This window comes from Cucurbita maxima, unplaced genomic scaffold, assembly GCF_002738345.1.
Source record: "Cucurbita maxima cultivar Rimu unplaced genomic scaffold, Cmax_1.0 Cma_Scf00002, whole genome shotgun sequence".
Classification (NCBI taxonomy): domain Eukaryota; kingdom Viridiplantae; phylum Streptophyta; class Magnoliopsida; order Cucurbitales; family Cucurbitaceae; genus Cucurbita; species Cucurbita maxima.
In genome coordinates this window covers 582,763-607,845 of record NW_019272018.1, presented here as the reverse complement: position 1 = coordinate 607,845, position 25,083 = coordinate 582,763, and the positions used below count along the sequence as shown (strand labels likewise).

Below are 25,083 nucleotides of genomic sequence, written 5' to 3'. Positions count from 1 at the left end.
GTCTGTGTGTATTCGGTCCTTGGGCTTTAAAAAAGTATCGGATAGATTTCTAAACTTTTTAATTTATATTAAGTAAGTTCCTAAAACGGTTAAGTTAGGGAAATTTTACGAACCAATTCAAAATTTCGGGTTAGTTGAGTGGGTAATCCAACCAATCAGAATAGAGTTTACACTCCAACCCAACTCTATATATTTCGAGTTGGGTTGTCCGGTTTATCTATAATATATTTTACATTAATAATTAAAATTTCATTAACATAATATACAAACGTCAAGCGTTCTTAATTTTCATAATAATTTTAAAAATAGGGTAGAGTTGGATTGTAGCCCTATTTTCGGGTTGATAGGATTGGTCAGGTTGACCCGACCCAAAAAATGTCAACTTGTGAACTGACCCAAATTTTCGATTTTTTAAAATTTCAATTCAACTCTAAACATATATTTAATAAATTAAAATTAATTTAAGGCTTGTTTTTATACCTTTGACATAAATTTTATCTAATCAAAATTTATTTGGTATCAATAATATATTTGAGAATAATTTTAAATATAAATAAAATAATTTACCATATTTAGTTCTTTTAACTATTACTAGCAGTTCTTTTTCCTTAAACGTCAGCCATTTCTCGCTCCCATTACTACTGCACCCGGCCCCGCCGTGTCGCCGCATGCTGCACTCTCAGCCGTCGCCGTCTCAGTCCCCCTTCCAACTCGACGCCGCTCCCTGCCTCTCACACTCTCTCAAAATCAGGTAATCTCCTGTGTCTGGATGGATATCTTTTTTCTTTTTTTACTGTATTCCTACAATCCTTATATTGCGTTTGTTTTTTGCTTGTTAAGGTTGGAAACTTAGGCAACACGAAATATTGGTTTGGGATTAAGGGGCGAGTTTGGAATGATTTTGAAGAGTGTGGTTTTAAGTGAAAGAAGCACGAATTGAGTACTATTCCTTCGAGCACTTTAAGCACATTTTAGTGTTTTTAGGATTTTCAAGTGATCACACTGTAAATTGTGGAGAGTGTTTTTAATTGACTAATAGTCCAAATACGTTTTCCCCCATTTTTAGATGTTAAATTTTTGCAGCTATTAGTATAATTTCGGAAATATGTATATGATCTGTGGCTGTGGTATCTATTTAGTCCGTATATTATCTTTTGCAGCTCAAATTTACTTGTATACATTATAATTGATTGGCTACGAATACCCCTAAAGTTCGTACTTTGTTTAAAAATACCCAGAACTTTCAAAAGGTCCAATAATACCCTTAAACTTTCAATAAAAGTTAAAAAATACAAAAAAAAAAAAAAAAACCCTTACCATTAGTTTCAGATGGAAACTGTTAATATTTTGTTTGAAAAATATCCTTTAAGCTTTCATAGGTTTAAAAAAAGACAATGGGAATTTTTATTAATGTAACTTAATTGATTTGCATGATGGTAATATATTGGTAAGTTTTGGTAACTTAGATTTAATTTTTGTGTGTAGAGTACATTAATCATATATATAATTAATGTTTGATTCTTCGCACGTTGACATGCATTAGACGTTTGTAGTAGCAGATTTGGGTTACGTAAGTGAAAGATATGAATAGAAAGAAAAAATTGAAACCAAGAGGATTATTGGCCTAACTTACAGTCAAGCTACATTCTACTCTTCCAACCATTCACAACTATCTTTACCATTTTTTCTTGTCTAATAAACATAGTAATCTTGGATAATCAAGTATTTTCATTCTCAGGCATCTCGGATTTTGAGCATCAGATATTCCTTTTAAGCTAAGATGGACAAGATGAAGATAGAAGAGGTTCAATCAACCTCTAAGAAGCAACGGGTAGCCACTCACACTCACATTAAAGGACTTGGTCTTGAGGTATCTCGCTCTTAACTTTACATTGAATAGGAAATAATCATTGTTATTTGGTTTTAAAATTACTTTTAAACGAATCGAAAATTATTATTTTTTCCCTCCATGTTTTGGCTTGTGTGTGATATACTACATTTACTTTCTGTGAAATTTTATATGAAATTTCCTCTCTCATTTAATCAATTATGTAAAAACTGAAATTTTATATGAAATTTTCTTTCTCGTGTTGTCTTTTATGTAGAAACTTCCTTTGGTCATTTCCTTCTTTTGTTTTAGTCTCTTTGGGAGCTTTAGAGCTTTGTTATTGCACCCCTTCTCTTTGCTTCAAATCTATCTTCTTTTGAGACCCTTTGGTAGAGAAGGTGCAAAAGTGACTTGCTAATTGGAAGAGAAGGGTTTTTATCTGAGGGGTAGACTAACTCTCACTCGTTCAATGTTAAGGGACATCCTTACTTATTTACTTTCCCTCTTCAGAGCTCCTCGTTTAGGGGACGAGGGAAGGAGTGCACATTTTTTGATCGAGGAAATCAATGAATCTTGGGAGGCTAGAACCGGGAATTTTAGGACACGCCATTGAGCCTTGTTGGCTAAATGGCTATGGTGGTTTCCCTTGAGTCTTAACACCTTTTGGCATAGAATAATTGTGAGTAATTATGGTCCTAATTCTTTTGAGTGGTTGTTGGGTAGGGTCAATGGCACGTACATAAATCCTTGGAAAGACATCTCCAATGAGCTCCCTACCTTTTCTATTCTGGTCCAGCACTTGATGGGGGATGGGAAGGAAATGTACTTCTGGGAGGATAAATGGGTGGAGGATATACCCCTTTGCGTTATGTTTCCTCTTTTATACCATTTGTCTTCTATGAAAAATCATTTTGTTGCTAACATTCTAGATCCTTCTAGGAGCTCTCCTTGTTTAGCTTTTGTCGTCTTTTATCTAATAAGGAAACGATGAACATCATGACTCTCTTTACTTTCATATCTTTGATTAGGAGTTTTCTTTGACTAGGGCAATTTTTGTTTTTTCTTGTAATTCATTCGTTTAGTGCTTATTGAATCCCTCCCTAGTCGGTGAGTCGTTTTTTTCTCAAAGAAGGTACAATTCTTTGTTTGACTGGTAATCCACGAAAGAGATAACACTTTAGAGATCGGCTTTTGAAAAAGTTGTCTAATTTGATTGGGCCGTTTTGTTCCATTCTTTGTCGGAAGGTGGAGGAAGGCCTTGATCATATTCTTTGGAGCTATAATTTTGTTTGGATTGCTTGAAATTCCTTTTTTGGATGCTTGATTAATTTCCTTCATAAAAAAGAAAAAGGAATTTCATGGGGTAGAAAGGTTCTGAGTTTACAATTCTGATTTTTTAGCCAGGGCCTTTATGTATCTCTCAGTAGTCTTTACTCAGAACCATATTTGTGTTAAAAGAATTATAGTTTTACTTACATCTATACATTTTTCTTTTTTATTAACTTTTCTTTTATTTAGCAAACATGGAATGAATTTTTATAATAATATGCACAGGAACATATCATATTATGATCATTGTCTGTTTATCTTTCCTGCTAAAAAGTAAAAAAGAAATATTTGTCCACTTAGTAAAAAAAGTGACATCCATAGGTATCCATTTTAGGCATCAGGAAAGGCATTGCCACTAGCTTCAGGTTTTGTGGGTCAATCAGAAGCAAGAGAAGCAGCAGGGTTAGTTATTGATATGATACGACAGAAGAAAATGGCTGGCCGAGCACTTCTTCTAGCTGGACCTCCTGGTACTGGAAAGACTGCGCTTGCACTTGGAATATCACAGGAGCTAGGAAGCAAGGTCCTTCTGATTCCCCTCCTCACCACACTCCTAGAAAGACCCCAAGAATTATTTTTTTGTTGGCCTTGGCTTAGAAAATCTGCTTACTTTATTATCATGGACAGGTTCCCTTTTGTCCAATGGTTGGGTCTGAAGTATACTCATCCGAAGTGAAGAAAACCGAGGTTTTGATGGAAAATTTCAGACGATCTATTGGTCTACGTATCAAGGAGAAGAAAGAGGTCTATGAGGGAGAGGTAAGTGCCTAGTGCCTCAAGCATATGAATCTTTAAATGTTGTTGTTGTCAACTATTATAAACACTTGATGTGAGGTATCCTTTTTCCCAGGTGACTGAACTTTCACCAGAAGAAACAGAGAGCATGACTGGTGGCTATGGTAAAAGCATAAGCCATGTTATCATTGGTTTAAAAACTATTAAAGGAACAAAGCAATTAAAATTGGATCCGACCATCTATGATGCCTTAATTAAAGAGAAGGTGACATTTGCTAATTATATCGTTTCGGGGGGCGTATGGATGTTTTTACTAAGTAATGGAAGTGCTGTACCTTTTTACCAATGACCATTCTGGTTATAATGAAGCATCTTTATGCAAAGTAATCTTCAGGTAGCTGTTGGTGATGTTATATATATAGAAGCAAATAGTGGAGCTGTGAAAAGGGTGGGTAGAAGTGATGCTTTTGCTACAGAGTTTGATCTTGAAGCTGAAGAATATGTTCCACTTCCTAAAGGTGAAGTTCACAAGAGGAAAGAAATAGTCCAGGTGAGAAATTTAACTTTACTGTATTGCATTTCCTCAATATCGTAATATTTACAGTCGTAAATCTTTAGTTTGCTAGCTTGCTTAAGAGAAAAACTACATAAAGTATGTGTTTTCTTTGATATAATTCTGGCATTCTTGTTTCAAGTTTATATAATTATTTTTATCATATTTATGAACACTATTAAGTTGTAGGATGCACGTTTAATGTACACGTAGGATATCGGTATTTTTCTTTAATCAAATCTTTGTCCGGTATTGGTTGACTGGAAACTGCTTCCTGTTGTTTATTTATTTTGTTATGATTTTGCAAAAGTCTTAATTGTTCTTTTTTTTTTTTTTTGGGGTATATATCCACCTTAATTTACTATGCTATTGCCAGGAGCTTTGCACTAGCATTCTTTGCTCCATTAAGAACTCTGGCCTAGCATGTTTCACACCAGTGATGGAATATGCATGTTACATCCCAATCTCACCGCTAATAGATATGGTCCTCTTTAGGCTTTCCCTTTTGAGCTTCCCCTAAAGGTTTTCAAAACGTGTCTGCTAGGGAGAGATTTTAATACCTTTATATAGAATGCTTCGTTCTCTTTCCCAACTGATGTGGGATCTCATAATCCACCCCCTTCGGTGCCCAGCGTCCTCGTTGGCACTCGTTCCCTTCTCCAATCGATGTGGTACCTTCCAATCCACCCCCCCTTCGGGGCCTAGGGTCGTTGCTGGCACACTGACTCGTGTCCACTCTCTTTCGGGACTCAGCCTCCTTGCAAGCACATCGTCCGATGTCTGGCTCTAATACCATTTGTAACAACCCAAGTCCACCGCTAGCAAATATTGTCTTCTTTGGGCTTTCCTTTGGGGCTTCCCTCAAGGTTTTTAAAACGCGTTTGTTAGGGAGAGGTTTCCACATCCTTATAAAGAATGCTTCATTCTTCTCCCCAATTGATGTGGGATCTCACAATGCATTCATGTGTATGCGTGTTTTTAATAGCAAAATCAAGTTTTTGAATCTTTCTTGCTTAACATTCTTAAATTTGGAGATATGTAGACTATTAATTTGTTAAGATTCTGGTAACAATTATAAGTATACACTATATTGCAATGTCGAGAAAAAAAATTTACAATTGCAATAACCGTTTGAGAGGGCTATGTCCAAAGTCCCACACGGAAAAATACTCAAAATCATTTCCCCTTCTAAGTTCCATAACTCCCGTACCAAGTCACCCTTAACCATTTACACTATGCCCTAAGTAATATCTTACTAATATTCCCAACATATCCCTTACTAATACTCTCACAAAGACCCAAAATCATTCCCCCCTTCTACGACCCCCAACTCCCTTATCTAAAACCAAGTCACCTTAACTAATTACCACTATGCCCTTATCAATATCCTACTAATAATCTCAACATATGGCATACTATTGCTCTCTCATAATTTTGTATTAATTTTATTGCATTTTCCTTTTCTACCTGACAGGATGTGACTCTACATGATCTAGATGCTGCCAATGCTCGGCCTCAAGGTGGACAAGATATACTATCTCTAATGGGTCAGATGATGAAGCCAAGGAAGACGGAAATCACAGACAAGTTGCGGCAAGAAGTAAATAAGGTAGCTCTTTGTGTTTGAAAGATCTTTTTTTTTTTTTTGAGTTACGTTCTTGGTGATATCCTGAATCGTGGACTGTATTATTATACTTTGAATGGGACATGAGTTCTTAATTTCTTTGATTTATTTTTATATTCTCGACGAGAAAATACTTCCAGTACTGTTCCAAAGTTTCATGAGATTTTTCAATAACACTGGAGGGTTTATTCTATTTTCAGTAGTATGAAATTTTTAAACACAAGATATAGAAGTATAATTCTTGGTAGAGTTTATTTTACCGACAGGTGGTTAACCGATATATTGACGAAGGTATAGCAGAACTTGTCCCGGGAGTTCTATTCGTTGATGAGGTTATTTCTTCTCTTTAAGCTCTCTCGACATTCTCTGTACTCAAACTTATGAGGTAAGTAAAGTTTCCAGGTGCATATGCTGGATATGGAGTGCTTTTCGTACTTAAATCGAGCTTTAGAGAGCTCACTCTCCCCAATAGTGATCTTTGCTACAAACAGAGGAATCTGCAATGTACGGTATGAGTCTTTGCCCTTAGTTGATCCTGTATTTCAAGTTGCACATTCTTGCACCTTTTGCATGCTTGAGATGTATTTTTTAGAAAAAACGAGCTTCCATTGAGAAAAAAAAAAAAAAAATGAAAGAATACAATGACATCGTTAAAATCAAGCCCACGAAAGTAACCCGATTAAAGAAAAGGGTTCCAATCCAGTAATATGAGACCAAACATATAATTACAAGACCAATTACATGCCTTTGTTGCTTGAATGTTTTATTCTGCTGACTTGCCCTTTCATTTGGCAAGAAATCCATATTTTATAGGCACCTTTACTTATGTTTCGAACCATATGTTGTCGGTTTTTATGCCTCCTGGATGTAATTTGTTATGACAAGTCTTCTCCAAAAAGAAGAGATTATTGTATCGATTACAAGTGAATCATTTATGAAGGGGATGAGCATTGTGATGATGGATGGAGCTCACAAAGGAGACCTTTGATTAACTTTATGGAAACTTCTGAAGGTAGACCAATGTTTCTAGAAGAAATGGGTTGAAGTCGATCATGAAAATGTGATTGAAGTGATAACAGTTAATTTTCTTAATTGCGAAGGTGCAACGCTAATTATCGAAATACAACTTTCGACGATTGTATAGACACCACGTGTAGTGCATGCCCTGAATCTTGCCTCGGAGAAGAACATATTTGCTACTAAGAATGTTGAAAACAATCAACTTTTATATGGGGTGTAGATTTATTATTCTTATGTGAAATTTACATATTCTAAAAAAAGCCTATCCCCAATGTGTCCGTTTTCTAATTTTTGTAGAAATCGACGTATCACCTTGTCTGGTCATGTACGCATTCATGTTTTGTCTCCATATTCATGCTTCTTAGACTACATCTTTTGGACCGTAAAATAAACGTTATTTTTTCAGAGGGACTGATATGAATAGCCCTCATGGAATACCTGTTGACTTGTTAGACCGATTGGTGATCATCCGAACACAAACGTATGGCCCTGCTGAGATGATTCAGGTCGACTTGCATTCTTTTGTGGAAATTTAAATCTTAATACTTTTTGTGAAGGTGCCAAACTGCTGATTATGCTATCATTGTTACTTTGTCAAGATATTAGCCATTCGGGCACAGGTGGAAGAATTGGTTGTAGATGAAGAAAGTTTAGCTTTCCTTGGGGAGATTGGCCAGAGAACATCTTTAAGGTACCATAATGATAGATTTGTGTTTGGAGTGTTTTTTAAATAAGTAATTTTCATATACAATTGGTCGATGCTATCAATAACCTCTGGTCGATAATACATGCTAGTTATTGTTGAACGTTCATGAACTTACTTGGCTGAAGTGTTTTGGTTGTTATGTAGACACGCGGTTCAGTTGCTATCGCCTGCTAGCGTCGTGGCGAAAATGAATGGTCGTGAAAGCATATGCAAGGTATTTACTTGAATGTGGCATTTTATTGGAGATTCATTTGTAGGCTCTATGTTTTGATTGTTTCTCACTCACAGGGAGATCTCAAAGAAGTTTGTGCGCTCTATCTGGACGCCAAGTCTTCGGCAAGGCTTCTTCAAGAACAGCAAGAAAGGTACATTTCTTGATTTGTTTCGATGTGGGATTCCACTTTTAACCATTTCCCACCTATACATTGATTTTTATCTCAGAAACATTCTGTTGTGTAGATGCTTTCTCTCTCTCTCAAAATTGATGTGTACAAACATGAATCTATCACCTGAAATGAAAAAATGGGTTTGTGTTTTGGCTATCATAAGTTTGCAATTTCATTTCGTAACTCTATTAACCAACCAAAGACAGGAGATGTAGGTACTATGATCGATGTATTTGGTTATTAGAAACTGAATGGTGAGCGTTATTTTTTTATTTTCGACTTGTTGCATAGCTTTCTTTAGTGGCTATCTATTGAAGATTTAATATCGCACCATTTTCTTTGACAACTAAATATCATACCTATTGAAGTGAACTAGAACATAAAAGCTAGCCATTTATTAACCAGTTGGCAGATAGGTCAGGTCGGCAACTTTGTTGTTGGAGGTGTATTTAAAAAGGTAGTTCATGCCTCCTTCAAATATTTATATATGTTAAACTATATACGAGATCTATATAATTTGTAAGAATTCTTTTATTCAAGGAAAAATAAAATATCCTTTCAGTTTCTACTCCTTGAAGTTTTCGTTTCTATTTGGTCATTTGGTTGAAATATTGAGATTGTTTGACTACAATGTTACTAACTTGTAGTTATAAAATTAAATATTAGGTTTATATAACCATTATTAATTAATTTTCAAACATATTTTTGTTATAAAATTGGTATAATTATTATTCTATAATATAATTTAGAATAAACAATATTAAACATATATAAATTTAACAAAAACAATTTGAGTTTAAAAATAAAGTACTATATTCATTGATTTTTAAACTTTTGTTAATATAATTCTTCATTTTTTAAAATTTAAATTACAAAATCTAGATTCAAAGAAAACATATATAAAAAAAAAAAAAAAAATTGTTTTATAGAATTTCTACCATTTGAACAACATAAAATTTAGATTCTTTTTATTATTTCAATTTACCTACTTGTTTTTTTCTTAAAAAAAAAAAAAAAAAAATCTTGTATATAGTATCAAATGTGTCGGATTCACGTGGGACCAAAGGAACATAGACTCATGTTTAGTTTGATCCATGTCATCTTAAAAACTCATCGGTTCGTTTATAATTCTAGAGTTGAACTCACACAAAGTGCGTTTTCAAAATTTATTTTGATTTAGTTTTAATTTTTAAAGGTAGAACTTATTACAAAGGTTATTTTTTTTTTTATTTTTTCACATCATACACACAAATATATCTTTTTTTTTTCTTTTTTTTTTTTTTTTCATTTTTAGTAAATTTCTAGAAAAATTAATTCCACACTAAAACTAATAACTTTTAATTTTAAAAACCAAAAATAAATATTTCAATTTTCATTTATTACTTATATATTTAACTGAAAAATAAATTTGTATGTATGCATGTCCAATNCCGATTTTTATTTTCAAATAATAGTGTGTTAGTATGGACTATTTTGTTTAGTTGTATGATTTTTATTTTCTTTTCCCAATGAATTTTAAAAGGGTATCACTGAGTATTGTTTACTATTTTCAAATCATCTTTTTTATTTTTAAATTACAAAAGCCTTGTTTTTAAGTATCGTCTCCAATCAATACTCGAAAAATCGACATTTTATGAACCATCTTCATGTTAATTATTTGAAAAACTTTATTGGATGATTGATTCTCGATATAGGGCAACACCTATAAAAGATAATAATAATAATAAAAAAAAAAAGATCGTGTGCTGAAGTGTTTTAAAATAACGATAACATACAAACGATTGTACCTCGTGATCGTGAATACTTAGGAGTAGAAACATATATGAACATCCATAATATCATCCACACATTACCATCTCTTTTACATTTTCACTTTTAGCATTTCAGATAACTCAGCATCATATTTTTCGATTACCAGACACTGCGTTTCACAGACATCTTTGAGCATTAGAAAAGAAAAACTGATATGAACAACTAAGTTAAAAAGTTTCTCCAAGTCAATTACAGAATCACAGTAAAACATTATAGAGCCATGTGAATTGAATGCTGAAGCTTACCACAGAAAGAAGAAGGCTGATAAAAATGCTTCAGATGGGGAAATTGTTCTTCTGCTTCCAAATTTTCTGATCCCCATTTAATCCCAGGCCTACCTGTTTTGATCAACTTTGAAGGGGGCTCTTCTGTGTGTTTCTGCTTCTCATACTCATTTGCTACACACATCAAGAGACCACTCTTGCCATTCTACAGCAACACCTCCAAACCCGAGCTCGTGCTACTACTCTTCCTCTTCGCATACTCGTGAGCAACGCTGATTGCGTTCTTGTTATGCCGTAGTGAGAACTCCGCCAGTAGAATTTGCCTTTCTATTGATGTGAGATCTCCATGGCAGCCCTGAAAAGTTTGATAAAGAACATACCATCAATTCAGTACTAGAAACAGTATATGTCCATTTTGACATCCTTTGTGTCGAACCCACCGGAAGACTCGAATCGACATATTTCCAGACAACACCCCTGGTAGCGCCCCAACTAGTTGAACTACCACTTAGGCGTAAACGAATTCAAAACATCAAACATGACTTTAGAGTTACCAGTCGAGATGTTCGATCGCAAACAGCATGGTGCATGAGGATGCCAGCAGCAACTGATACGTTGAAGGAATCTACCATCCCATTCATAGGAATAGTGCAATGCAAATCTGATAGCTCCAGGGCTTCATCACTTATTCCCCTGAGACCGAAGAGAACTAAACCTCAGATACTAACATAAATTGTAAATATCATAACTAGCTACAAGTATAATTTCTCCTGATTCGGACAATATTCACAACTCGAAACTCACTAATCAAAGGATGAGCGGATTAGAATTGCTGGACAACAAAAATGTAGGCCAGTTTATTAAACATGGACTAAGTTATGGTTTGCTAAATATAACAGATATCTCCCAGCTAGCAGAGATTTAAAAAAGTGTACTAAAACTTTGATCAAACTCGGTATTATTGAAGCAAAGAAGATAATTACCTACTTTCATTCCCAACCACAATTGCAGTTGGACACGACCAATCCATATCATAAACAGAAACCTAAAACAGGACAATCACAACTCAGCTGTCAGGATAAGCTCAAAAAGGTTGAAAAATAATAAAATTGGCATAAGACAATCGATATAAGAACAGAATTGATTTCAATGTAAAGCTACTTCATGGGACATTGTGGAAGGGAGAAAGTTTACAAAATGAATCAATACCGCATTCGATCCAAGATGCGTCGATACTATTCTATAACCCCGAGATTTCAGAATTCTAAAACATTCTGGGGTTGAGTTCCAAAGTTCAATGTCCAACCATTTCTCTGCTCCCATGCTAACATGACGATTCTCTCTGTACCTGCATTGAAATTGCAATAATCTCAGAAGAAGAAACATGGAATGAAAGATTATGACTCATGAATGAAATGTATTCAATGGAAATTTCTGTCATTATTAGCAAGTAGAATGTGTCACATTGTCACCCATATCTAACAATTACCATGGAAATCAAATGCATTTTCATCAATTTAACCTCCTAATCATATAAAACCAGATATGCAAATTGACTAATTGATTGAATTCAAGTGCTCCATTGAACAACGAAGTAAAACCACACTATGTAGAGGAATGAAATTCCGCCGGCGCAATGGACTAGAAGCAGCTGTCGAATTCCTGAACCAAACAATTTTCCATTGGGAAAATCAAGGGGGAAAAGGCAAATGTATTCGAAAACAATTTCACCTCAATCATTCTTGCACCTTTTGGAAGCGTCGCAAGAGACCACATGAACCGACTGAAATCCAAGTGCATCGGCAGATCGAAACGCCGCCGAGACGTTGCCGAAATCACTCAAACCCTCTACCACCAAACAAACTGAATAGCTCCTGTGTCGCACGACGTTCTTGAACCTCTCTTTCCTCGAGTCCAATATGAGAGGATCCAAGGCGTCCAAAACCTCACCACTATTCAACCAAGAATTTTCACAGCTAAACTTATCCAGGTACGGAAACCATCGCCCTTGGTGCGGATATTCAGCTCCATCTAAATTAATCGGCCTCCGCTCCATCTTCATCAACCTGGCAACGTCATCGGAGTGTGTGAGAAGGTGCTCCACCGTGTCTTGTGTATGAATCTCCGGCGGTTCTAGGTCACTTCCTACAGCGTCTGTTACTTCTACTGAAGATGCGGCGGCCGAAGTCGAGGAAAAACATCTTGTAAAAACTGCCTTAGGGTTGTTTCTTGAAGCTATAAAGCAATCAAAACAGAAGGAAAGTCAAGAACAGATTTAAGAAAGAAATGCAAAAGAAATTGTATGGCCTCCGAGAGCGAGAAAGAGAGGAAGTGAGAGAAGAGTACAATGGTTTGAGACGGCGGTGAAGAATGGAGAGTAGGAAGAAAGCGGTGGTGAGGGGAAGGAAACAGAAGGGAGAATTAGTTGAGTTGTTCGGGAACTGCAGCTTCCAAGTAGAAAGAGTGAAGGTCGGACTGCGATTCTGCAGGACGCCATGGCTGCTTGTTGAAGAGCTTCGATGGTTCAGACAGCTGTAGAAGCAGAGATAGACACCCTCCTCATCCACAAATGCAGTGCCGGCGTCCTTTCGAAATATGAATTATAGGTCAAAATCAAATGAGCTCCAATTGATGAGCACATTTGGGACTATAGATCTAAATTCAATTTAATCACCTAGGTCGGAGCTCGGTGTCACAATCCATGGAGCCTCGAGAAAGACATCGCGGATGGTGACAACTTTAAGTGGCGGAGAATGCCACAACTATATTACGAAGAGGGTAGGTTATGACCCTCATGTCGAGACAAGCATAACGGTGACCCTCAAGTGGTGTCCATCCAGCAACACGAGGGCCTAGAAGAGTGTCATGATGTGACCAAAGAGGACGTTGAACATTGAAGTTAAGAAGTGATAAAGCAAGATTGTGGCAACAAGTAGACAAGAGTGTAAAGATGGAAGCCCTCTAAATTTGGTGTCAATCGGACATCGAATGAACTCTCCATGACACCATATGATCATTTCCCCAAAAATCATATTTACATCTACTAGATAGGAAATGCTTAGACATATACCTTATGGGGAGGCATAGTATCAACTCTCCACCACTCTTGGGCCATGTGCCACATTAAGCAAGCTACCATGTGCCACATTAAGCAAGTACCGGGCTGCACAGGTGTGTCGGTATTGCACCATAGCCCAAGTGTCAGAGGTTGAATTATGCACCTGCAATCCGGTACGAAGTCCGTAGGTGACACGACATAGGCACGAGAGAGCTAATGCCTCGATAAAATCCGAATGGATGGATGTTCGGGATGTCTCAATGTTATAAATGACAAGTGTGTTTGTTCTCGATGGCATGACCGAGTGAGATGCGATGGCCGGTGACACCCTGTGATTTGGGATGGTGTAAAGACATATGGATTATGTTAGTTGGGAACCAAGATGATGTTGGATACGACGTTGCACACGAGATACCTTGCCATCGAGCAAAGGCAAAGTCGAGTTGAGGCCTAGTGTAGAGGCAAATCGATTGTGTTGCAGACGATTGAACATGAATGCCCAAGTGTTAGGTTATGGAGCCTGCTACTTATTTATAGCTTGGTCAACGGTTATAGTAAAGCTATATCTGTTATGGTAAAGCTATATATGGTAGATGGTTAAATCTAGTAAAGCTATATATAGTAAACGGAACTATATATATGTCCCTTAGGTAAAGCTTTGACGATGTACATTCTATTCTATTCTCTGTATTCTCTCTTATGCATACTCATCAATACAAATCATTTAGCCAAAGTTCTCCTTGCATTTTCTCTCCTATTTCTTTGTGTTCATCTAGATCGAGTGTGTGCATTGTTGTACGATCCTAACAACTAGTATCAGAGCTAGGCGAAATTCACCACGATCTGTGAAGATGAAAAGTTCAAAGATTGGAATTGAGAAGTTCGATAGATCCGATTTCGGTTTCTGAAAGATGCAAATTGAAGATTATCTGTACTAGAAAGATCTTCATGAACCCCTGTTGGGGGTGAAGTTGGATACCATGACCACGAAACAGTGGAAGCTCAAGGATCGAAAAGCCTTAGGGTTGATCCGGTTGACGCTATCCAGAAATGTGGCGTTCAACATCATTAACGAGAAAGCAACGTCAGATCTGTTGAAGGCGCTGTCGAATATGTATGAAAAACCATTGGCTATGAACAAGGTGTATTTGATTCAAAGATTGTTCAATCTACAGATGTCTGAAGGTGGATTTGTTTCTGATCATATAAATGAATTTAATATGATCATAAGTCAACTGAGTTCGGTGGAAATTAATTTCGAGGATGAAATTAAAGCGTTGATTTTGATGTCATCTTTACCCGAGTCATGGGATACTGTTGTTGCCGTAATCAACAGCTCCCGAGGATCTGATAAACTGAAGTTTGACGAAATTCGAGATGTAGTTCTCAACAGCGAAAGTATTCACAAACGAGAAATTGAAGATTCATCAGACAATGCTTTCACTGTTGATGGAAGGGGAAGAAATAAATCAAAGAGCTCAAACAAACACGGGTGATCAAAATCAAAGAACCAGGGAAAGTCTCCAAACAAACCCAACGTAACGTGTAGGAGCTGTAGAGGAAAAGGATATTTTCGGTCAGATTGTACAAAACTAAAGAAGAAGCAGAATAAAAATCTGAAGATGATGATGATTCTATATATACAACAGAAGATACTGAGGACGCTTTAATCCTTAGTGTGGACAACCCAGCTGAATCCTGGATTTTGGATTCAGGTGCATCGTTCCATTCATCTCCAAGTAAGGAATTGTTTCGAAATTTTCTGATTTGAAATTTCGGGAAGGTGTATCTTGCTGACAACAAAACCTTGGAGATTGAAGGGAAGGGAGATGTCTCCATACAAACTCTAGCAGGAAATCAATGAACCTTACAAGATGTCAGATGCATTCCTAGTATCAAGAAGAACCTAATCTCTGTTGATCAGTTGGATAGTACAGGCTATGCAGTAGAGTTTGGAAAGAGTTCATGGAAGATTGTAAAGGGTGCCATAGTTGTTGCACGTGCCACAAAATTCGGAACCTTATACTCTACTGTAGAATGTATAAACATGACTGCTGCTACTGCTGAGAGTGCTTCCAATTCAAGTCTATGACACAATAGACTTGGAAATATAAGTGTCAAAGGAATGAAGATGCTAACTGCGAAAGGAGATTTAGAAGGCTTAAAATCTATTGATATGAGTCTTTGTGAGAGCTGTGTTATGGGCAAATAGAAACGAGTTAGTTCCACAAAGGCTGCTAAAGAACAGAAGAAAGTGCAGTTGGAAATGGTCCATATAGACGTTTGGAGACCATCTCTAGTTTTATCCCTTGGTGGATCGGTGGATCAAGGTACTACGTCACCTTCAAATGACTTCAGCAAGAAGGTATGGGTTTACTTTCTGAAACACAAGTCAGATGTGTTAGTCACCTTCAAGAAGTGGAAAGCTGAAGTTGAAAATCAGACTGGCTTGAAAATCAAATGTTTGAGGTCTGGCAATGGAGAAGAGTACAACAAATCAGAGTTTAAAACATTTCGTGCAGCTGAGGGAATTAGATTAATAAGAACAATTTCCAGTAAGGAAAGACAAAATGGTATTGCAGGAAGGATGAACAGAACATTGAATGAGCGAGCAAGAAGCATGAGAATTCATTCTGGACTACCAAAGACATTCTGGGCTAATGCTGTGAACACAGCAGCATATTTAACTAATAGAGGGTCGTCAGTACCCTTGAAGTTCAAATTTCCAGAAGAAGTATGGACAGGAAAAGAACTCAAGTACTCTCACTTGAAAACTTTTGGTTGTACTGCGTATGTTCATGTTGATCCAGAGAAGAGAGATAAGCTTGATGCTAAGGCTGTGAAATGCTACTTTATAGGCTATGGCTCTGACATGTTCGGGTACAGGTTTTGGGATGATAAGAATAGGAAAATTCTAAGACACTGCAATGTGACCTTTGATGAAAATGTCATGTACAAGGATAAAGAGAAGATAAACTCTGAGACTACAAAGCAAGTTGGGGTGAACTTGAGTGACACGAAAATTCACCCAGTGATATTACAACAGAAACTCAAGAAACTCCTGATCCTGTTGCTAAAGAAACAGACGTGAAACAAGTTACACCTGAGCAGGTGTTAAGGAGATCATTCAGAACTGTCAGAGCACCAGATAGATATTCTCCCTCATTACATTATATGTTACTGACTGATGAAGGAGAACCAGAATCCTTTGATGAGGCCCTATAAGTGGAAGATTCAACCAAGTGGGAGCAAGCCATGGATGATTAGATGAGCTCACTTGAAAAGAATAATATATGGGTGCTGACTGAGTTACCTACAGGAAAGAGAGATTTGTTGAACAAATGGATGTTCAGAATTAAGGCTAAACCAGATGGCAGAAGGAGATTTAAGGTTCGGTTAGTAGTTAAAGGATATTCACAAAGAAAAGGCATTGATTATAATGATATCTTTTCTCTTGTTGTGAAATTAACTACTATCCAAATTCTGTTGAGTATTGTTGCATTGGAGAATTTGCACCTTGAGAAAATGGATGTAAAAACGGTGTTTTTACATGGAAATCTAGATAAGGAGATCTATATGCAACAGCCAGAAGGGTTTGCAGCTCCAAGCAAGGAGCACATGGTGTGTAAGCTCAATAAGAGCTTGTATGGATTAAAACAAGCATTGAGACAATGGTACAAGAAGTTTGACTCCTTCATGTGCAAGAGTGGTTTCCACAGGAGTGAAAAGGACCAGTGTTGTTACCTCAAGAAATACATTGATTCTTATGTGTTTCTACTCCTGTATGTGGATGATATACTGATTGTTGGATCAAGTATGAGGGAGATAAACCACCTGAAGGCAAGCTTGTCTTCAGTATTTGAGATGAAAGATTTGGGTGCAACAAAATAGATTTTTGGGATGAGGATTTCTCGAGATAGATTTGCTAGCACATTAAATCTATCCCAAAAGTAGTACATTGAGAAGGTGTTGTCCAAATTCAAGATGAATGATGCTAAACCCAAGACTACCCCCTTGGCAAATCATATTAAATTGTCAAAGGGGCAATCTCCCAAGACAGTTGAGGAACGTGAGCACATGACATCAGTTTCGTACTCTTCTGCAGCTGGGAGTTTGATGTATGCTCTGGTCTGCACTAGACTTGAACACATACAGTGGGAATTGTTAGCAAGTACATGGTAAATTCAGGGAAAGAACGTTGAGAAGCTTTGAAGTGGCTTCTGAGATATCTGAGAGGTACATCCAATACTTCACTCTGGTATTGCAATGGCAAAGTAGTTTTAAAAGGTTTTGTGGATGTTGATTTGAGTGGAGATGTAGACTCTAGCAAGAGCACATCTAAATATATCTAGACTATAGATGGACCAGCAGTGAGTTGGATGTCCATGCTTTAGAAATGCATTGCTCTTTCATCTACTGAGGCTGAGTACGTAACAATTGCTGAACCTGGAAAGGAGATGATACGGATGACAGACTATCTAGAAGAATTAGGCATGAAGCAGTGCAAGAAGATTCTTTATACAAATATTTAGAACGCCATATAGTTGGTGAAAAACCCACTCTATCATTCAAGGACAAAACACATTAGAAGACAATACCATTTCACTCATAGGTCAGTGGAATAAGGTGATATGTGTTTAGAGAATATAGAGGGTACAAAGAATCCGACAGACATGTTGACAAAATTTGTTGATGTTGGAAAATTGAGGTTATGCAAAGCCTTAATTGGTACGGTGTAGTGATCGTTTGAAAATGAAATTCTTGGTTGACTGGATGTCTCCAAGTGGGAGAATTGTTAGGTTATGGAGTCTGCTACTTATTTATAGCTTGGTCAACAGTTATACATAATAAAATTGTATCCGATAAAGCTATACTGGTAAATAGCTATATATAATAGTTGGTCAACGGTTATATATAATAAAACTATATCCGATAAAGCTATATATGGTAAATAGCTATATATAGTAGTTGGTCAATGGTTATGCATAATACAACTATATCCGGCAGTAAATAGTTATATATAGTAGATGGTTAAATCTAGTAAAACTATATATAGTAAGCGGAACCATATATATTCTCTGTATTCTCCCTCCTACATAATCATCAAATACAAATCCTATAGCCAGAGTTCTCCTTGCATTTTCTCTCTTCTATTTATTTGTGTTCATCTAGATCGAGTGAGTGCGTTGTTGTACGAAATATTCCTAGTTATCAAATAAGTCTTTGAGTTATGAAATATTCGAACTTTTAACCTCAGTCGGTGGTACATATTTTATGTAGTTGAGTTATGCTCATGTTGATTTTTTTTAATTATTTATAATTAACTAAGAAATTATTTTTTCAATAAATTTGAGGCTTCGAACAAACCTAATGAAGTTTGCACATCTAGACCATAATCTCGCAATGATACATGAGAAAGATTTTAGAGTCTACTACAACGTTACCCACACCACAAACTACCACATTGTATCCAAATGAAGACCTTTAGGTTAAGGTTGAACAAAATTATGTAAGTTCGTGTCGATTCATCTGCTAATGGCGAACTATTGAGATGAACCTACGATGAAACATACAAAATTTTGGGTCGTATAGAATGTAACAACTATGAATGGGGATCAATAGAGGATAGAAGGAAGTTTCATCAAAACGAGCGTTTGAAGTTACACAGAGGAACAATTAAGAGTGTGCATAGGTTGAGTTTTGGGTTGGATTGGGAAAAAAAACTTTGGACTAACTCGAAATTTTGGGTTAGTTGGGTTAGTGACTTGAGCAACTCGAATAGAGTTTACAATCCTGTTCAGCCCAACATCTTTTTTTATAATTATTTTAAAAAATATTACATTTAATAACTAAAATCTCATAAAATTCAAATATCAAATATTTGTAGTCACAACATATCACTAACATCGATTACCAACGCTAAATATTTTTAAACGTAGGCTAGAGTTGGATTGTAACCCTACTCTCGGATTGGTCGAATTGACCTGACCAAAGAAATATCAACTCACAAACTAAACCAAATTGAAACCCTAGGATGAACGATTAAAAATTATATTTTTATTAAATAGTTCCTTGTGTTATTGTATTAATTAAATTTAAATGAGTTAATTAAATAAATTTATATTTTATTTCAACCGTATCGAAATTTGAATACACGTATAATGTCTTGATCAAATAAAAAAACGATTAAATTGTAAAAAATAATTAATTATAATTTCTCATTTCACTTAACTAGGATTAACTCTAAGAATTGATTAGTGAAATAATTAAATAATTAATGCTAGTTAATTAAAAAAGTTCGTATTATTGGTTAAACAATTACCATAAAATAATTAATTTTCACTCATTTTCTTATTTCACTTATTTTTTACTTATGAATTTATGGTTTAATCAATAATACGAATTTATTGATGGCAATTGATTTAAACAATTAATTACATATAATTATATTAGATAATCATTTAATAACCAATAATACGAATTTGATTAATTTGATCAATAATTTAATTTAAAATATAATTAAATAATCAATTTTTTTTTTCACAAAAATAGCATGATTAGTGAAAATCAATTAATTTATGGTAATTGATTCGTATTATTAGTTAAACAATTAATTACATATAATTATATTAGACTCGTTATAATTCACATTAAACACAATTGTTTAGGTTTAGTTAGATAATCATTTAACTTTTATTATTATTATTTATTTTCAGTTTATAAACACTAAAAACAATGAGTCATTAGGATCTAAGCATATCGTCCTTGTTGTGCACAAACTTAGGTAAGCTAGCCTTCGCAATGGTGTCTGGTGGCTAGAGTTGAGGTACTATCTCAAGAACACACTCACAATGAGGTGAGGACAACATGATGAATGCTAGCCTACTCATCATCCATGAGAGGTTGCTGATGAACCCATCCCACAAACCAAGGAGTTGCCCGAAGGTTAGGGGTGCTACCCCTTACATGTACCTGACTACCTGCTCTCCCATAGGATAGATTCATTGTGCAAGGTACCTCAGTTAAACTCTCTCACTTAGGTCACATAAATCCTAACCGGTTTCACGCTTAGCCCAATGGTACCAAACCCAAGCGAATAGGGTAGTGGAAGTTCCATAACCGCTACATCGTCTATTACCAGCCTTCATGGTATGTTTATTTCCTACAGGGTCGCCGTGGTGGTTGTCTAGGTCTTTATGATGGTCTTGAAGAAGTTCAACATCTTCAGGTTACGAGATTCCAACATCCCCAATCAAGATCGGTCAAAAGCACGGGGGTTCACCCTTTGATCATCTCTCACAATTCCATAATGCTCTTCCTTTGGAGGCATTTATGTAGGTGTTAATATAACACATGCGGAAGCAATTTGGATCTTAGGCACTTTTAGAACATCAATTATAGTAAATAACTAGCATGTTCATAAGTATTAAAACTTAATGAGTTTGAATACTAACTTTTTGTAGTTCAAATTCCCTTTTCCTCACGAACCGGTTTCGAACCACCACTAGTGTCTTCTCCACTATCCTCCGGCCTTAGAATCGGATTGTGGAATCCGGTGAGTGACTTCAACTTGGGAGGGATTTTGTATGTATGAAGAGGGTGTTTGTGAGAGGTTTTTCTCAAGGTTTTTCACGAAGAAAAAGACCTTTCATGTATTATGATCACTCTCTATTTATAGAGTCATGTTTGCATGTTCATGCAAATTTGAGATCACCAAATTTTGACACTCAAAATTCCACTCAAATGTTTGAGATTATGTGGCAAGCATGCATGCTTGAGTTAACCAAATTTTGACACCTCAAAATTCCACTACCATGGATTTTTCCATTAAATGAAGTCAACATTTTGACTTTCTTCATTTTGATTCAAAATTGGAATTATTAATTTCAAATTAAAGTAATATTAAATGATTAATTAAACTATTTAATTAATATTTAATATTAATTCAAATGTCAATCCCAATTAATTCCGACACATATTTGATTAAGATATTTAAATCTTATTTAAATATCTCAGATTCTCCCTTTTTGTTTAATTCGTAAATAAAACAAAAATGCGGTTAAATATATCGTATATATGTAGCGCATATTCCCTAATTTGAATTCGAACACTTTGAACCCACACTGTTCTATGGTTTAGTCTGATATGAGCTAGCAGAGGGACCTAATGGACCTATAGATCATGGGCTCCAACGATCCAAGATTAACTGGTTAAACTCATTAACCTTGTTAACCAACATTCGTTAACTACTAAGACATTCCACTATAGCCTAGTAGTTGCACTTCCCTCACTATAGATATATTTCTATCCATTTGATATAACCATGATTAGTAAGTCGATCCTTCACAGGTTGTTCGTAACTAGAGTTGTGTCAATTTACCATTTTACCCCTGAAGTTACTTCTTATTTCTTATGTCTCACTGATCCTCTAATGAACCATTGGTTTGTGGTCCAACCAGTAAATTGGATCCCTCTCAGGCCAATGAGAGGGTGGGGCCCCTTGTTCAAGACCTAGAGTCAGTACTTAAAGGAACTACCTCTCTTTTATCCCTAAAAGTGGGTAGGAGTGAATTCCATCTTGCACCCCACGCCCTCAGCCATTTACCCAGTCTTACCCCTGAAATGGGAGGCCTATTGAGTCGGCGAACTTGAGTCACTCTCACCCATGCAAATCTGTGGATAATTCCAAATAAACAGAAATTCATGGTTAGCTCAGGATTAAGATCGAGTTACCTAGGTCATTGAATGAAAAGAAAATCAGTCTCAACAGTAAACGACATTATAAAGTGAGAGTGATTTTCTTCATGGTCTGATCTTATGCAATACTCATTGCATAGGACGCCCCCACTCACATGTCTCCACATGTACAATTTTAGTGATCACATTGTTTATATCATATACAAAAGTGGGCCGCATCCATAGTGTCCCTAGAATAAGCTACTCAGCCTTATTCTTATACTATAGATCCTTTCGACTATATACTTGAACTTGATCAACTCTTATGTCTCTACATATAGTGCAAGTAATCATACTATAGCCAGAGTGTTCTTAGTTTATTGGATTTAGATTAATGATCGTAAAGTTCACTTTATTCAATAACAATCTTTACTGAATAAACAACCACAATAACTTTATTGAAAATAGAATATGTTTTTGTTTACAAACTATGAGTTTTAGGACATAAAACCCAACAATTTCATCCTAGGTCGTAGATTAGCTAACTATCACACACACCCTAGTCTTAGATTGTTTATACTGCTAGTCACAAGGAGAATCACACATTCAATCACCTCGATCTAATATACAATCTATCATGCAAGCGAACATACACATGCTCAACTGGGCAATAACATTCATCAAGCATTTAGAGCGCAGATGCACAAAATTCTATCCTCCAATCCAAGACGATAATGTACAAGCAATACAAAAATGAACAAAAACATGTGAGGTTCCATCCATCTATATCCGAATCCAAGAGCATATAATCACACAATTAACCAATATTTTGTTGGTACATGTCATACGAAACTAGTCCTAGGATTGGTTTTACTAGCATGCATGAAAATCCAAGCGATCCTTACAAGTATTACTTCCAATAAGTTCGTGTGATTACTTACTAGTTTGACGAGTGCCTTCCCGAGTAAGATTTCAAGTCAAGGAGGAGTCTAAAAATTTCAAATTTCCTTCGGAGGGGCCTAATTCACATTAAAATAAGGTTAGTATAAAAAACGGGACATAAAACTGACAAATGGGTAGAAAATAAGGGCAGTCCATGATTCGAATCAGAATTTAGAATCCACTAGGATATGGTCACATTACTTCTTACTTTTAAGAGTGAAAACTATCTCACAAATTAACACGAGTCCTTTCAGCATAGTTTATCCCCATTCACGTGTATCCTAAGAAAATTTCGAAAAAGGACCACTAGCTTCCACCTTGATTTGTCCCAAAACCATATCTTATTGGGAGAGCCACCACTCTAACATCATTTATAACAAACACCCTATGTCCATGATTCGGACCAGGATTTAGAATCCGAATTTGGAATTTGCTAGCCCCTACATCTCCATCGATAAAAGTCACATTACTTCCTCTTCACTTCAAAGAGTGAAGACTATTCCCACCGACCAACATGAGTTCTTAAAACAAGCTTTATCCTCACTCACATACATCATAGGAAAATTTTCAAAAAAGACCACCACTTCCACCTAAATTCGTCCCCAAATCACATATTATTGGGAGAGGTACTGCTCTAATACCATTTGTAACACCCCATATCTAGGGTTTGAATTAAGATTCAGAATCTGTATTTGACACCTGATAGCTCCTATATCTCCAGCAGTAGGATCACGTTTCTTACTCCTCGCTTCGAAGAGTGAAGACCATTCCCAACGACCTGAAGGTGTTAATATAACACATGTGGAAGCAATTTGGATCTTAGGCACTCTTAGAACATCAATTATAGTAAATAACTAGCATGTTCATAAGCATTAAAACTCAAGGTGTTTGAGTACTAACCTTTTGTAGTTCAAATTTCTTTTTCCTCACAAACCGATTTCAAATCACCACTAGTGTCTTCTCTACTATTCTCCAGTCTTAGAACCGGATTGTGGAATCTGGTGAGTGACTAAACTTAGGAGGGATTTAGTATATATGAAGAGAGAGTTTGTGAGAGTTTTTCTCAAAGGTTGTTGGAGGGAGAAGTTCCATGTACCTTGATCACTCTATTTATAGAGTTATGTTTGCATGTTCATCAAAATTTGAGATCACCAAATTTTGACACTCAAATGTTTGGGATTATGTGGCAAGCATGCAAGTTTGAGTTCACCACATTTTGACACTCAAAATTCCACTCAAATTTGTGGAGTTTATTTGGCAAGCATGGGTTAAACTAAATTTTGACACTTCACTCATTTAATTCAACAATTAATTTGAATTATTAATTTCAAATTAAAGTAATATTAATTGATTAATTAAACTATTTAATTAATATTTAATATTAATTCAAATGTCAATCTCAATCAATTTCGACACATGTTTGATTAAAATATTTAAATCTTATTTAAATATCTCAAATTCTCCCTTTTTGTTTAATTCGTAAATAAAACAAAAATGCGGTTAAATATATCGTATATATGCAGCGCATATTCCCTAATTTGAATTTGAACACTTCGAACTCACTAGTCACACTGTTCTATGGTTTAGTCTGATATGAGCTAACAGACGAACCTAATGGACCTATAAATCATGGGCTCCAACGATCCAAGATTAACCGGTTAAACTCATTAACCTTGTTAACCAATACTCGTTAACTACTAGGACACTCCACTATAGCCTAATAGTTGCACTCCCCTTACTATAGATATATTTTTGTCCATTTGATATAACTATGAATAGTAAGTCGATCCTTCACAGGTTGCTCGTAACTAGAGCTAGGTCAATTAACCGTTTTACCCCTAAAGTTACTTCTTGTTCCTTATGTCCCACTAATCCTCTAATGAACAATTGGTTTGTGGTTCAACCAATAAACCGAATCCCTCTCAGGCCAATGAGAGGGTGGGGCCTATTGTTCAAGATCTAGAGTCAGTACTTGGAACTACCTCTCTTCTATCCGTAAAAGTGGGTAGGAGTGAATTCTATCTTGCACCCCACGTCCCCAGCCATTCACCCAGTCTTACCCCTGAAATGGGAGGCCTATTGAGTTGGCAAACTCGAGCCACTTTCACCCATGCAAATCTGAGGATAACTTCGAATAAATAGGAGTTCATGGTTAGCTCAAGATTAAGATCGAGTTACCTAGGTCATCAA

The 25,083-nt window shown here is 36.0% G+C and overlaps 2 protein-coding genes across 5 annotated transcripts; one reads left to right on the top strand and one right to left on the bottom strand.

Annotated features, from left to right (window-relative positions):
- The first annotated feature begins 603 nt into the window (after positions 1–603).
- On the top strand, positions 604–8,335 carry LOC111468561 (ruvB-like protein 1). Of its 4 annotated transcripts, none has more exons than XM_023113818.1 (13): positions 606–751; positions 1,739–1,870; positions 3,492–3,680; positions 3,785–3,916; positions 4,008–4,157; positions 4,287–4,442; positions 5,920–6,054; positions 6,336–6,401; positions 6,472–6,578; positions 7,496–7,595; positions 7,689–7,780; positions 7,940–8,009; positions 8,084–8,335. In XM_023113818.1, exons 2-13 carry the CDS (start codon positions 1,781–1,783, stop codon positions 8,171–8,173), a joined length of 1,377 nt encoding a protein of 458 aa, XP_022969586.1. In that variant the 5' UTR covers positions 606–751; positions 1,739–1,780; the 3' UTR covers positions 8,174–8,335. The 4 variants fall into 4 exon arrangements, with proteins under 4 accessions (XP_022969596.1, XP_022969586.1, XP_022969592.1 ...); XM_023113824.1 differs by lacking the exon at positions 606–751 and adding an exon at positions 837–940; XM_023113827.1 differs by lacking the exon at positions 606–751 and having other exon boundaries at positions 1,790–1,870; positions 3,479–3,680.
- A 1,793-nt stretch (positions 8,336–10,128) lies between these two features.
- Positions 10,129–12,827, bottom strand: LOC111468788. Its single transcript, XM_023113943.1, has 6 exons — positions 12,564–12,827; positions 11,966–12,452; positions 11,427–11,565; positions 11,201–11,262; positions 10,772–10,910; positions 10,129–10,572 (listed from the first exon to the last, which is right to left on the bottom strand). Exons 1-6 carry the CDS (start codon positions 12,712–12,714, stop codon positions 10,423–10,425), a joined length of 1,128 nt encoding a protein of 375 aa, XP_022969711.1. The 5' UTR covers positions 12,715–12,827; the 3' UTR covers positions 10,129–10,422.
- Positions 12,828–25,083: the final 12,256 nt, after the last annotated feature.